The sequence below is a fragment of the Hyperolius riggenbachi genome, chromosome 5 (assembly GCF_040937935.1).
Source record: "Hyperolius riggenbachi isolate aHypRig1 chromosome 5, aHypRig1.pri, whole genome shotgun sequence".
In the NCBI taxonomy this organism is placed as follows: Eukaryota; Metazoa; Chordata; class Amphibia; order Anura; family Hyperoliidae; genus Hyperolius; species Hyperolius riggenbachi.
The window spans coordinates 395,657,327-395,672,257 of NC_090650.1; the positions used below are offsets into that span (position 1 = coordinate 395,657,327).

General features: G+C 45.2%; 1 protein-coding gene across 1 annotated transcript in view; it reads right to left on the bottom strand.

Moving 5' to 3' along the window:
* Positions 1-2,207: 2,207 nt before the first annotated feature.
* MAF1 (MAF1 homolog, negative regulator of RNA polymerase III) overlaps positions 2,208-14,931 on the bottom strand; it is a 43,223-nt gene continuing 30,499 nt past the window's right edge. The window contains exons 4-9 of the mRNA XM_068237834.1: positions 13,591-13,719; positions 12,183-12,348; positions 11,310-11,431; positions 9,532-9,651; positions 8,045-8,140; positions 2,208-4,791 (exon numbers count right to left, since the gene is read on the bottom strand). Of these exons, the coding sequence (XP_068093935.1) occupies positions 4,770-4,791; positions 8,045-8,140; positions 9,532-9,651; positions 11,310-11,431; positions 12,183-12,348; positions 13,591-13,719 (655 nt within the window). The 3' untranslated portion in view covers positions 2,208-4,769. The remainder of the gene's footprint in view (positions 4,792-8,044; positions 8,141-9,531; positions 9,652-11,309; positions 11,432-12,182; positions 12,349-13,590; positions 13,720-14,931) is intronic.

The following is a 14,931-nucleotide window of genomic DNA, read 5'->3' on the forward strand; positions in this document are numbered from 1 at the left end:
GGGGGCTGGCAAGGGTGCAGTGGCATAGCTAGCATAGTTGACCCAGTATAGGGAGTTTAGTTGCCCCAGTATAGTGCCCCAGTATAGCCAGGTGGTGGTCCCCACCGCTGTTATTACCTTAACAGCAACCGCTCTCCCCTCTTCGGCGCGTGTATTTATTCAAGCAGCACATCTCCCGGCTGCTCTGTGTGATGCGACAGGAAGCAGGGCAGCGGCTTCCTGTAGCGGCGATATGTATCGCCGTTACTATGGTAACCGAGCCCTTCTTCCTGCGCATCACACAGAGCAGCCGGGAGATACGCTGCTTGAATAAATACATGCGCTGGAGAGGGGAGAGCGGCCGCTGCTAAGGTAATAACAGCGGCGGGACGGGCGGGAGGGGGTTGAAGAGGACAGTCCTGCAGCCCAACTGGGAGCGTCCTGCGGATCACCAGTGGGCCGCGGACCACAGGTTGGGGGATCCATGACTTAAAGTGATGTGTACCTCTTTAAAAATAAAAGTCAGATACTCACCTAAGGAGAGGGAAGGCTCGGTCCTAATGAGCCTTCCCTCTCCCGGTCCTGCGCAGGATCCCCCATAGCAGTAATCGACCAGTTCGGTCAAATACTGCCACTTGCGCCGCCGAAGGGAGGTTTCGGGAGCACTCAGGCTCCTCAAGACAGGCCACTCCATACTACGCATGCGCCCTCTATGACGCAATCGCACATGCGTAGTATGGAGCGGCCCGTCTTCAGAAGCCCGAGTACTTCCGAAGTCCCTGCAGCAGCGGACGCGAACAGGGGAGCCAGCGCAGCACTGAGGACACCGGGAGAGGAGAGGGAAAGCTCATTAGGACCGAGCCTTCCCTCTCATTAGGTGAGTATCTGACTTTATTTTTATAGCAGTACCCATTGGCTTTAACCTCCTTAGCGGTAACCCCGTGTGTGACACGGGGTAAGCCGCCGGAGGGTGCCGCTCAGGCCCTGCTGGGCCGATTTACATAATTTTTTTTTTTGCTGGACGCAGCTAGCACTTTGCTAGCTGCGCCAGCACCCCGTTCGCTGCCGCCACGCGCCCGATCGCCGCTATCCTGCGCTGCCTGGCCAATCAGTGCCAGGCAGCGCCAAGGGGTGGATTGGGTCTCCCAATGACGTCCCGACGTCGCCATGGCGACGGGGAAAGCCCTCCAGGAAATCCCGTTCTTTGAACGGGATTTCCTGATCGCCTATCGCCGGAGGCGATCGGCGGGGCTGGGGGGATGCCGCTGAGCAGCGGCTATCATGTAGCGAACCCTGGGCTCGCTACATGATTTTAAAAAAAAAAAAAAAAACTGCTGCGCTGCCCCCTGGCGGTATTTTTCATACCGCCAAGGGGGTCAAGTTGTCCTTTAAAGTGAATATCCAGCCACAGCAAAGCATTTTAGTAAGAGGGCTTTTTGGTCCTCCTAGGAGTTACGGTTCACCATGAGCTTGCTGGGCAATCTGTAACCCTTCCAAATAGTCAGACTGTAAAGTGTTGATGGTGCCAAACTACAATTGATTTATCAATCCTTTCATCGATCTGTTTTGTGGATCAATTCTATCTGAAATTATTAGGATTGGTTGGATTTTCTAGCCCATTTATGAGTCCGATTGATTGTTTCCAATCATTTTCCTCTGATGGCATTTATTGGATACGAAGGTTGATCGCCAAAATTGTACCATTAATGAGCACCTTATGTCCAAATCCACAGACTGCGACCGGGCCCTTCTTCCCCGGGATCCAGCACTGCAATTCTTCCTCCTGTCCTCCAGGTGGCACTCTACCCCTATAGTCATGTTACTAATGGCAATCTCATCCGTGAGATCGAGAACCTATGAGGACCTGAAGAATTCAGGCTGCAAGCATCCAGATCCCAGGTAAGCGAGTTACAATCACCGCTGCACTCCCATACCACCAGGCTCGGGATTGCTGCCAAGTAGGTTAATGACATTTGGGTTTCTCTTCAAAAAAGGATTCTATAGTAAAATTTGGGTTGGTTATCTTCAAATTCCACTTGAAAAAACCATAACAGACACTTTGGGTGGGGGCGGAGACATCCTAAATAACTGCAACACAATTTACAAAAACAAACAAAAAAAGTTTAAAAAAAAAAACAACCTTTGTAGATGTATATTTTATTCAGTGCTCAGTCTAATGCAATTTCATAAAGATCTCTTCTGCAGATAAAGAAGCAACCACCAAAAAGTTGTTTTTAAAGATCTTTATTTTGGAAGAAATTTACCATTTGCATAAAAAAATTCTAAAAACACAAACATTCTGCAGCCAACACAGTAGAAAGTTGTAAAAGAAACTTTGTGTAATAAACTCCAGGCAGTTACTGGAGCCCTTGTGAAACCTTTCCATCTGTTAAGAGGGTTTGACGTTCTAGATATTGTCCCATAGGGTCACTGAGGGTCTGACAAAGGCTGCAGCGCAGCGCATTGTTATCTAGCAAACCTGGACTGGATTCTATAAAAACCTCTGTCACTAGGTGACAAACTGCCACACTCCCCGTGCCAAACCCGATTGTAGTGAGGAGTTCTTGCATTTCACTGGCCATCCTTAATGTCACATGAGAGCGGAAAAACTTGTCACAGAGATGCACTATGGCAAGAAAGGTAAAAAAAAAAAAAAAAAAAAAAAAAAAAAAATCATGTGCACACATACATGCATTTGTACCAGAAGAAGTGCACTATAAATGTTTTTACATTCTATGTAGCTGTCACTTACAGTCCATATTAAACCCTATGCCTTATGCTTGGTTCACAAGATGCAATTGACAGTCGAATCGATCATTTCCGACAGGTCTGATCTGATTTCCGATCGTTTTTCTGACCACTTCTATACAAAAACGTTTGGAAATTAGATTGGACCTGTTGAAAATAATTGATTTGACCTTCAACTTGATGGAAAATTGAAGAATTGCATTGTATATACCAGGCATTGCTGACAGGTTTTGGACTAGTACATCTCCTCCTGGGGGGGGGGGGGTTCCCAAGGTTTCCTCCATGCTTTACAAAAGTACTCCCTTGGCAAGGACTTCTATAAAGATGTTTGCTGGCCTGCCTACTCCATGCAGACTTCTAGAAGGGAAACCTTGAAGATCCCCCTCTATGAGGAGAAGGATTAGTCCAAGACTTGCTGGTCAGAGGTTCAGATAAAAATAGATGGTACAGTACAATTACTATGCAACATATGTATATTTGTGGACACATGCATTTTACAGGTTTCCACCAGTGTCTTTATTATTTGTAGGTTCCAGTCGAGGTGTGCTAATTCCATGGACTCACCAACCTTTGTAAGTCAGGAGGCAGTAAACCATACACCTGCCCAGCCATTTTCTACTTTCTGGAAAATCAGAAGGAGGGGTCCACAAACAGACTTTGAATAAGGAACAGATTAAGTTTATTGTCCAATCACACGTACAAGAATCTGACTGTACACAGACAATTGGCCTATCTGTTCCCCTAGGAAAGATAAACATACATCTACCCTAGCTTTGTCAAAGGGCACCAGATAGGTCCCGAAACAATTATCGGTGTACGGTCAGATTCTTGGACGTGTGTGATGGGACAATAAGCTTAAAAGTGAACACAAAAAAAAAAAAAAAAAAAAAAAAAAAAAAGTTTAAACTTACCTAGGGCTTTTACCAGCCCCCTGCAGCTGTCCTGTGCTGACACAAAGCAATCGTCCCGCTCCCCCCTTTGGTTTTGATGCGTGGCCCTGGACCGCTCGCCTCTTAATCACGCATGCAATCTTGGCCCCCAGGAATATGATCAAGGACATGTGCAGTTGCGCATGCACATTGGCAGTTGATTGGAAGAGGGTTACTGCGGGGGACTTAAGGATCACTTAGTGACGACACATGCACAGGATGACTGCAGAGGGCTGGTAGATGCCCCATACAAGTTAAACTTTATTTTTTTAGTTTAGGCTCCCTTTAATCTGTCCCTTATTTGAAGTCTGTGTTTGGACCCCTCCTGATTGTCTGGATTACATTGCCAAAGGACCCAGCACCAGCAACCGCTCCATATAGGTGTGCAATTCTTTATGCAAGGATCTTCTATTTTCTCAGACCCTTTCCTACTCTCTAAGAATGTGGGACACGTCACTTAGGGCTGCTGTAAAAAGAACATGGAGACGTCACAAAATAGCTTGTTGTCAGCTTCTGGCAGACGCACGGTCGCCCTTCTCTTGTACCCGCGTGAAGTACAGCCTGCTACTGGCATAAGGATAGGTACTTCTGCCGCTTTATACATAGTGCGAGGACTCAGATACAATATATACAAAAAGACTAAATTGTACATCAGTGCACAAGCCAATATTGGATACGCCCAGAGGCTAGGAAAGCTCAATACACACACATATGTATACGATCCATTACTGTGCTCCTATCACACACACACACGCTGTATGACATGACTCAGTCCCTCTAAATATAAGAATAAGCTGAATCTGGGGACAGTCTATATACAAAAAACTAAAATGCTTAAATTGCAGAGGGTGGCTGGTCTAGGCAGAAATCCACAAAACACTGAGGGCAGTCATTGCCCATCACTAGCATGAAGGGATAGCTTACATCACTGAGCTCTGCAGAGGATTGGGGGGGGGGGGGGGGGGTAAAGTACAGAAAGGCACATGGGAGACACACACAGACGGCAAAGGGGATGACAGGGAGTGTACAGGGAGAGAGAGCAGCAGCTGAACACAAATCGCATGACAGGAGGGAGTCTGAGCATCCTTGTGGAGTGCAGGAGTCACCGGCTTGTTAGGTGCACATCATGGAGAGCCTGGAATGAAAAGAGACGGCAGTCATCAGTATCAGTCTACATACACACTGCAGGATTTTCTTACAAGCAGGGACGGATTTACCATAAGGCACGTGCCTAATTATGGAAAGGGGGCTCACTCCCCCTCCCTGAGCGCCTCCCTCCTTTCCTATGCAGAGTCCAGATGAGAGTGTAAATGAGAGGTTACTCACCCTGCGCTCTGCATTCCACTGATGAGATTTCCCTTCAGGTCGGGAGCACCTCTAGCTATCTAATACTGGGGGGGGGGGCGCCTCTAGGTACTTAGCATTAGGTAGCCAGAGCTATCTTCAGTGTGAAGGGGCACCTGTAGCTACCTATGACAGGTAAGGGAGAAGTGACAGCCAGCACAATTGCGGTGGTGTTCAGCAGGTGTTTGTAGGTTCATGGAGGGCAAAATCTAAAGTGGCAGGAGATCTGTGCCTATAGGCTCCTGTGATGTAAATCCAGGTCTGCTGACAAGCCATTTTTTAAGCAATGTGAAAACAAAAGAAAGTTAATCTAGGCCTTGCAAAATACATACGCAAGAGGCACTCAATGCGAGGCTGTTCTGGATGCCGGCACAGATACTTTGCCTGATGAAGTTAGTGGTGTGTGCTGAGTGCTCACAAAACGAACTGTACCTGTGTCACATTTTAGGTAAGCCACCTCTTATATAAAAAAAAAAAAAAAAAAAAAAAAAAAAAAAAAAAAAAAAAACCACCTTTCATTAAAAAAAAGTTGCGAGGTGAGAAATACAAATGGTTTTACTCACCTAGCACTTCTTCCAGCCCCTAGAAGTCTGTGTACCTCGCCACAGCTCCGGTCTTCTTTAGTGGCTTCTGTGCATGCGCGGGTGCAGAACGCTCCCAGCAGCTTGAGCACGATTTGCAAGCAGTCCACCCACGCATGTGCAGAAGCTATCGCCCAAAGGGTCGGCTGACAGCAGGATGCGGGAGAAGAACGCAGCTGCGGCGAAACACACAAAAGACTTCTAGGGGCTGGAAGGAGCCCAGGCTGAGTACAACTGCATTTGTATTTCTCACCTTGCAACTCCTTTAAAAAGGAGTCATCAGGCCATTATATGGAAAATAAGTGCTACTTACCCAGGGCTTCGTCCAGCCCCAAGCATGTCCCTCGCTGCAGCTCCGCCGTCAGCCATACATTTATGAAGCCTCCTGGTCATGACGTCAGGCCGATCTGGAGGTCGGCCTGTACTGCGCCTGCGCAAGTGGCGCTGTCAATCACCGCCACGTGGCTTGGAGGGTACTGTGCAGGCGCAGTAATTCTGCGCCTGGGCAGTATGCTCCGGTCCATGTGGCGGTGACTGAAAGGGCCGCTCGTGTAGGCGCAGAACAGGCTGACCTCCAGAAGAAGGAAAAAAAAAAAAAAAAAAAAAAAAAAAAAAGCTGATGTTGCTGAAACCCAAGAGAAGCTGAAAGCATGTCTGACACTTCCGCAGGCCGGCGGATCAACTGTATACACATCACCATGGCAACAGGAACGTGAGCCCTACTGTCCCAGTTTGAAACATATTGTATGGATCTCACGGAGTTACATTTTAAATTGTGGCGTTCATGGCTCTCAGAAAAAAAAAAAAAAAAAAAAAAAAAAAAAAGTTCCTGACCCCTGCTTTAGAACCACCTTATCTTGCGAGTACCCCCCTTTACTACTTCTATACTCCATTTAAAAAGAAAGTGCTACACTATCTGGACTTCAGTTGTCTCTGTTACACTTTGAGGCCTGGAACCCACTGCAAACCGCAAACGCTAAACGCAACCGCTAGCGTTTTGTCTGAGCGGTTTGCAAGCGGATTCATGCGCGTTTTTGGTCGTGTTTTGCAACATTGTATTTTTTTCCCCAGCGGGTGCCTAGCGTTTTGCGTTTTGCGTTTTTATCCTGATTGGTCCTGTGAATTATTTTTCATTTTGTTACAGTGTGCTGAACCGCAAAACGCTAGCAAAACCGCTCAGTTTAGGTTTTGCTGAGCGTTTCTGCTAGCGTTTCAATACTTTGCATTGAAGCGCTAACGCTCCCAAAATGCTGCATGTCCTGCGTTTGCGTTTCTGAGAAACGCAAACGCTCCTGTGGAAGTTGCCCCATCCATTAACATTAGCCCAGCGTTTTGGCAAACTGCTAGCGTATCGCAGTGCTGCCAAAACGCTGCCAAAAGCGCTCCTGTGGGTTCCAGCCCTCAAGGTGTTAATCCCATCCCTCAAGCTGAGCTTTGCAGTTAGACTCTCCAGTCAAAAGGGTTTTCTTTTTACCGCCAGGTTCAGGCACAGTTCTTCATACATTTTGTTGATTTGTCATCTCTAGTGCATTGAAATGTCTTAAAAAGGGAAATTCTGCTTATAAATGACATCCAAGGTGCCGTGATGAGATAGATGTATATGTACAATGCCAAGCACACATGACTGTACGGTGTTCTTTTTTCCCCCCTTTCTCTGCCTGAAAGGAGTTAAACATCAAGTATGCACGTGACGGTTTCTGTTTGGGTCGGACAATAGCTTAACCCTCCCTGTAAAGGAATTAGACATAAAACACTTTCCTGGCAATAAATGGCTCCGGAGAGCAGGAAATAGATAAAGGGACAATAGTTCATATATTTTAGCTCTGGCATACTTCAATGAATGTGTCAGAGTAGACACAATGAAACAAAAACTAGATTGAAATATAACATTTCTAACAGCTACCCATTTTTGCTGATTTGGTGCAGGAGGGGGGGTCAGTGAGATATAAAACATACGAAGATAAATTAAAGACATGCAAAACTACCACAAAATGCATCGTTTCAGTTGTCACTTCCTTTAAAAAGTACCCCTGAAGTGGAAAAAAAAAAAACCAAACAACATTGTGAATGAAGCCCAAGGTGTGAGATTACCTGCTGCGAACACCCCTCGTGCTGCTTGGTGTCTTCAGGGTCCCTCTCGTTCAGCATCCCTTCAATATTCGACTGGCTCGCAAGTGCTACAAAGAACCTCTACTCACTGAATGGTGCTACCGCAGCTGATCTGGTACACTAATTCTAGCCAACATGCAGACCAACAGCAAAAAAGAGATGGCACACCAATAGGTGTGACAGAATCCAACTGACACACGATATATATAGCCTCCAACAGGAAGTTAAGTGTACTGCACTGTTCTTATTTTAAAAGTTTTCAGCACGTCAGGTGTGCCAGAGTATCTGCACAAGACTTCAACATTTTATGGAAAAGTGCACACCAGACATACAGAGGTCTACACAGCCTCTTACCTATCTCCTCCAATGTGGCTGCACTCATCCTCTATATCCTCCTCCAGATCCATATCAAACTCCGACGCCAAATCAGCACGTTTGTAGGAGTATCCGCTGTAAAGGAAACCCACATTAGAGATGCACCAGTGCAGATCACACGCATTACACGAGACAGAGGAGTCACCAGATCACACAGTGTATGGGAAGCCCTACGTGCAGAAACAACGCAGAGGCATCATGTACTCACTGTATGGTGTACTCAAGGCATACAATCACAGTGTTCTCCCCAGAAGTTTTTTTACAGCCGGGTGGCATGAAAAAGTAGCCGGGTGGGGCGAGTTGAGAGAATACAGGGCTGGTGCTTCTCTGCACAACTCTGCTTACAGCAGAGGAGGAAGTAAGCCGATGACAACCGGGTGGTCACCAAAACTAGCCGGGTGGAGCACCCGGCTAAAAGGCCCTGGGGAGAACACTGCAATCAGTGTGCTGCATGCAGGCAGAGCTACAAAGAGGAGAGTCACCAGATCACACACAGTGCATTATCTATGGGAAGCCCTATATGCAAACACACAAAGCAGATACATCATGTACTCATTGTATGGTGTACTCAAGGCATACAGTCAGTGTGGTGCTTGCAGGCAGAGAGCTACAAAGAGGAGTGACCAGATCACACAGTGTATTATCTATGGGAAGCCCTATATGCAGACATAGGGCAGAGGCAGGAGTGACAGCATGATGTACTCCCTGTATGGTGGACTCAAGCGATACAATAAGTGCTGCATGCTGGCAGAGCTACAAAGGAGGAGGAGTCACTAGATCACACAGTGTATTATCTATGGCAGGGGTGTCAAACTCAATCACATGAGGGGCCAAAATCAAAATAGTCGTGAGCCAAACTGTTTTAAGATTTAACATTTATAGTCTCAAACTATGTGGCATAATTGTAACAACCGTGGGGAGCCAGCTCCTCCCACTTCTGCAGAGTAGCACAGTAGAGCAGTTTAAAGTTTACATGCTCCAGGACTCAGTGGTGGAAATCACTTGCGTGCTGTGTTATGCGGCCCTGCAGCTTGGCCTTAAAGCTGCAGTGGCCAATTACACAAAACACAGCCTAGTCTTTAGGGGGGTTTACCACTGTGGTCCTCAAGTGGTTAAATGAGTACTGTAGGGGGTAGGGAGGAAAGAAAAAAAAAAAGTTGAACTTACCCAGGGGTTCTAATGGTCCCTTTATGAACTCTCCCCCCCCCCCCCCCCCCACCCCTTACAGTAGTCCTTTAACTACAAGTGCTCTCAGTGTTGTGCTCCTCTCGGGAAGGCAGTGTGCTGTTCTTTTAGTTTACAATGATGCACATTGGAAGCTCTTGAGGGCCGCAATTGGCCCGCGGGCCTCGAGTTTGACACCTGTGATCTATGGGAAGCCCTACATACACAGTGCAGAAATGTACTCCCTGTATGGTGTGTGCTGCATGCAGAGAGATGTACACGGAGGAGTCACGTATAGTCACCTGATAGAGCGGCAGGTGAAAAATACAATTCTCTTCAGCTTCTTGTTGTAAAAGAAATAGTTAAAAGACCATAAACTTCCATCTTCTCCGAATGGATCAGAATCCAGATCTGGATTATAGCTGCAATGACAAAAGTGATCTCTGTGTCACAGCAGAAAGGCAGACCTATTGCTACAAGCGCAACATCATCTCCAATGTCACACATCGCTGTGACATACATCTAATTCCATCCCAACATCTGTATGATGCTTCTGCCCACCTCACATTCACATCTGTAACATCATCCAGTTGGTTTGTGTCATTAATCTGTCACATGTACTCAGGGCTGGATTTACTATAAAGCACTGTAGGCATGTGCCTATAGGCGCCTGATTTTGGAAAGGTGACTCTCTCCCCTCCCCACTATGCAGCGTCCCAGAGCATAAATGAGAGGCTACTCTCCCACTTCTCGGCATTCCATGGGCGAGATCTCCCTTCAGTCGGGGGCACCACTTAATACTGAGGGTTCCTCTGGCTACCGAATACTAAGGGACACCTGTAGCTACCTATGACGGGCAAGAGAAGTAAGGGAGAAGTGACAGCTGGGACAGCCAGCACACTTGTGCAGTTTGGTGGGTGCTTGTAGGTTCAGGGAGGTGGAGTCTAAGATACTAGGACATCTGTGCCTATAGGCTCCTGTGATGTAAATCCAGGCCTGCATGTAGTAGACATCACTCAAATACCTGTAGGAGATTGCTTACCTAGGGATTTTGCAGCCATCTGATAATTTTTACAGAATCTGATGACAATCAGCGCCGCAAGAAGCATGCCCGATAGTCGATTCAACTGATTTTGTGCTGAAGTTGGTTGAATGTAGCGATCGAGCAAGCTGGAAAATCTCAGGCCAATGTAATCCATCATGTGTGCGGCAGAAACCTGCGTGCGTTATCTAGATGAGCGACGAATGTGATGAACCCCCTAGCCGCTGTCCACCCCATATGTTATTGAGCCTCCTAGTGCCCATGCATTAAAAAAAAAAAATTCTCACCTCTCCAGCCGCCGCTTGCTGTATACACATCACATTCCAGTGAGTACAAAGAGGAGCTCTAACCCCCAACACTACATTATAAATTATAACATTATCTCTATACTATAAAGGAAACCTAGGCAAATGGGTCACAGGTTTACTGGGGAGGAGAGATGACACTTAGCTCTATACTGTAAACTTCAAAAAGGGCAAAAGCTGGCACATCCATAAAGTCCTTTGTTTCTTGCAATGTTAAAAAGCCAACGTTTCAGGGCCACGTAGGGCCCTTTAATCAAGGCTCAAGTTGCCCTAGGCAACGATCTGTCCGCTGCTCAAGGATGAACTAAATATTGGTTTGATAGTGTTCCTTTAAGTTTAGGCATCGGTAGTGGGAGGGTTCAGTATGAGAATAGGCTTAGGTTTAGCTGTAGTGAAATAATCAGTATTTCATACTTCTATTATAGCATTATATTATAACAGAACAACATTTTAACATTGCAAGAAACAAAGGACTTTATGGATGTGCCAGCTTTTGCCTATTTTGAAGTTTCCAGTATAGAGCTAAGTGTCATCTCTCATCCCCAGTAAGCCTGTGACCCATTCTCCTCGGTTTCCTTTACGTGTGACAATGCTATCCCAATGGTATGTGTGACATTGTCCCGGATTTGTAAATGATATAGTACTACACCATTACAGTGGTTCTTCCTCCAGGGTAATAAGCCATTCCATGATCTAACAGATTCAGATGACACAGGAGGAGAAGCCCACTCACCTGTAGATGTCACACTCTGCCAGATTGATTTCTTCATCCACTGCAGTCCATAAATCAGACTTCAGAGCAGTGAAATCATCCCCCAGTGCAGACACCAGACTGCTGTTCACAGCATTCACCACCTGGGGATGAGAGAGAACATAAGAGGTCAGTTACTGCAGCACCGAAGAGCTGTTCATGGCCATAACGCTACGGTCTGCAGTGCCAAATGACATACTCAGGCCTCATTCAGAAGTGCACTTCTGTCCGCTTTTTATCAGCACACCAATGTTTACAGATTGATAGGAGGTGCTGAAAAGCGGACAGAAGAACACTAGTGTAAATAAGGACAAGGGTATCAGCTCCCTTCAACTACAGATAAGTGATGCTTGGAAACTGTTGGGTTAATAGGGATAAAGCTATGGATAATGTGATACCAACAGGAGTATGGCAACCTTAATCACTTAAAGAGACACTGAAGCGAAAAAAAAAAATTGATGATATGATTTGTATGTGTAGCACAGCTAAGAAATAAAACATTAAGATCAGATACATCAGTGTAATTGTTTCCAGTACAGGAAGAGTTGAGAAACTACAGTTATCTCTATGCAAACAAGCCATTAAGCTCTCCGACTAAGTTAGTCGTGGAGAGGGCTGTTATCTGACTATTATCTCAACTGTTCCTGGACTATTTACTTTTCCTCTGCTAGAGGAGAGGTCATTACATTTTGGGCAAGTATCTTTTTTTGACCAGAGGTTTGCATAGAGTTCACATTAAATAACTGAATATCACATTATCCTGCTTCTGCATCATATATCCAGAACCCTCGTCCAACATGAAGCATCGTCGCAGTTCAGGAAAGCTCCCGCTGACTCCCTCACAGAAACACTCACCCAGTTCAGGCTGGGCTCCCGACTGAACTCGTGACTCCGCGCCGCACTGAAGTCATAGTCTGGTCTGAAAGATTCATTCAGGGTGGCGATAAGATAGAAGAGTGTCTTCCGACTGCATTTATCACTGAGAGGCCCCTCCTCCTCACCGCCGAGGCTTTTTCCCAGCCTGGAAGACAAGAAGAGAACTCAGCCATCTGCAACATCACCCACAACATCCTCATGAGAGATCTATAGTCAATGAGCTGCTAAATATTCCAGCATGCAAATTGTGCTCAGCTCTGAATTCTGCATATCAAAATCATCACGAAATGTATTTGCTAGGACTACTTACATGCTGAATAGTATTTACATGCCAGACAGAAATATTACAACTCATTGACTAATCTTCACTAAGAGTCATCCTCATCCATGAAGTGACGCATGGATACCGGATACGAGCTCGGATCTAAACATTCCTTGGGGCCCTGACACACCAGAGAGCGTTTTGCTGGTCATTAAAAATCTTTTCAATAAATCACGATAGTGGCTATTTTGCCATGATTTTAATGCAAGTCAATGCAGGTAGTTAAAAAAAAAAAAAAAAAAAAAAAAATTCTTTATTTTTATCTGGTAAACAAGTAATAAGGATGCTAACCAGGCAATCCAAAAAGTTAAAAATCACTATTACTTTTCTTGTGTATAAAATGATCATTCCCCAGTTTACCTGACTCTTGGTACGTTGCCGCACAAAGGAAGTTGCAGGGCATACGGTGTTGTCTCTTTTTTGCTTCTTTATTTCCCCTCAGACTTAACGTATAGAAGCAAAAAAGGACAACCCAGCATGCCCTGCAACTTCCTTTTTGTGTACCATATTCTGTGTGTACCAAACGACAGTCAGGTAAACTCATTTATCAACAAGAAAAGTAAGAGATTTTAACTTTAGGATTGCCTGGTTAGCATTCCTATTACTGGTTTACCAGATAAAAATAAAGAATTGATTTTTGATTTTATGCCCGACAGTTACACTTTAAAAAAAAAAATGAAAACAGTCCGCAAAACGCTCTCTGTTATGTCAGCACGCTTAAGCTGGCCACACACAGATTTCCACCCAATGTCCCAAAAAATTGATTCTTTTTTGGGGGATGCAATGCGACGATATGGCCTATAGATCGTCCGCAGATTCTGTCCAGTCGATACTTTCAATGTCTGGTAACAAAAAAAATAAATAATCATTGAATGAATTCAACGTTTAAAGTAATTGATTTCCATCTGATCAGAGAATTTGAATTTGCAGAGAATTGAATGGAGGACAAAAAAAAAAAAAAAAAAAAAAAAAAAAAAAAAAACACCCCAAAAATGCATGCGTATATGGACAACTTTTTTATTCAGACTGCAACACTCTTTCTGGCTTCCCCCAGTGAGACGTTACCTGCTGGGACTGACCCCTCCGCTCTGCGGGGGTGACAGGGCTTCCAAGACATGCGGCTGCCCCTCCTGGCAGAACTGCTTGAACATGTGCTTGTCATCGCCAGCCATTTTACAAGAGTAACTCTCAATTCTGGAACACAAAAACATTCTTTACAGGTGAGAAAAGTAACTTTTCTGGTACAGAAAAAAAGCAGATTAAGTTGACCTACACAGTGCATTAAAAACAAACGTCTGAAAATTAATTTAAATAAACTGATACAACTCAGGGAATACTAGTACTTTGCTTAATTCTTTGTTGATGGGTTATTTAAAGGGGCACTATGGCGAAAAATTGTAAAATTTAAAATATGTGCAAACATATACAAATAAGTACTTATTTTCCCCAGAGTAAAATGAGCTATAAATTACCTCGCCTATGTTTGTCACTTACAGTAGGTAGTAGAAATCTGACAGAAGCGACAGGTTTTGGACTAGTCCATATCTTCATGGGGGGGGGGGGGGGGGAAGAGAAAGGTGATTCTCAGGGATTTATTTATTTATTTTCATAAGCACTTAGTGAATGGCAGTTGTGCTGTCCAACTGCCAAAAAACTGTAGCGAGCAGGGAAGCTGGCCAGCATCATTGTTTAAATCCTTTTTAGGGAATATCTTTATAAAAGGATGAAAGCCTTGCTGAGAATCCCCTATGAAGAGATGGACTAGTCCAAAACTTGTCTGTCAGATTTCTACTACCTACTGTAAGTGACAGCAACATAGGAGAAAAGTACTGTATGGCTCATTTTACTCTGGAGAGGAAAAAAAAAAAAAAAAAAAAAAAGTACTTATTTGTCTAAGTGTAGCAGCAAGAGCGGTAATCCCAATCCTGACTCAGGATACCAGGAGGTATAGGGGGAGATAACGGCAGTGTGGCGGCGATTCAGCTCACCTCCCCAGGATCCAGACGATGGCAGCCATTTTTCTTCCGACCCTCAAGGGCTCTGGATCTCTCGGGTGAGATCGCCGTTATGACCACAGGCAGCAATCTCACTATAGTGGTACAGCGCCACCCAGAGGACAGAGGGAAAATTGCAGCACTAGACCACAGGAAGGTGAGTTAGGCTGGTTTCACAGTGGGACGTTACAGGCGCACGTTAGAGCAGCCTGTAACGCACCCCCACCGCACAGCAATGAAAAATCCAGGGCTGTGGAGTCGGTCCAAAAATCCACCGACTCAGACTCCTGAGTTTAGGATTCCACCGACTCCTCTAATTTGCATATTACAATTTTGTTGATTAAAAGTATGTAACATGAAATTAGTCTCTTAACTGCCAACGCCTAGAATTTTACAAGACAACTGAAGTGAG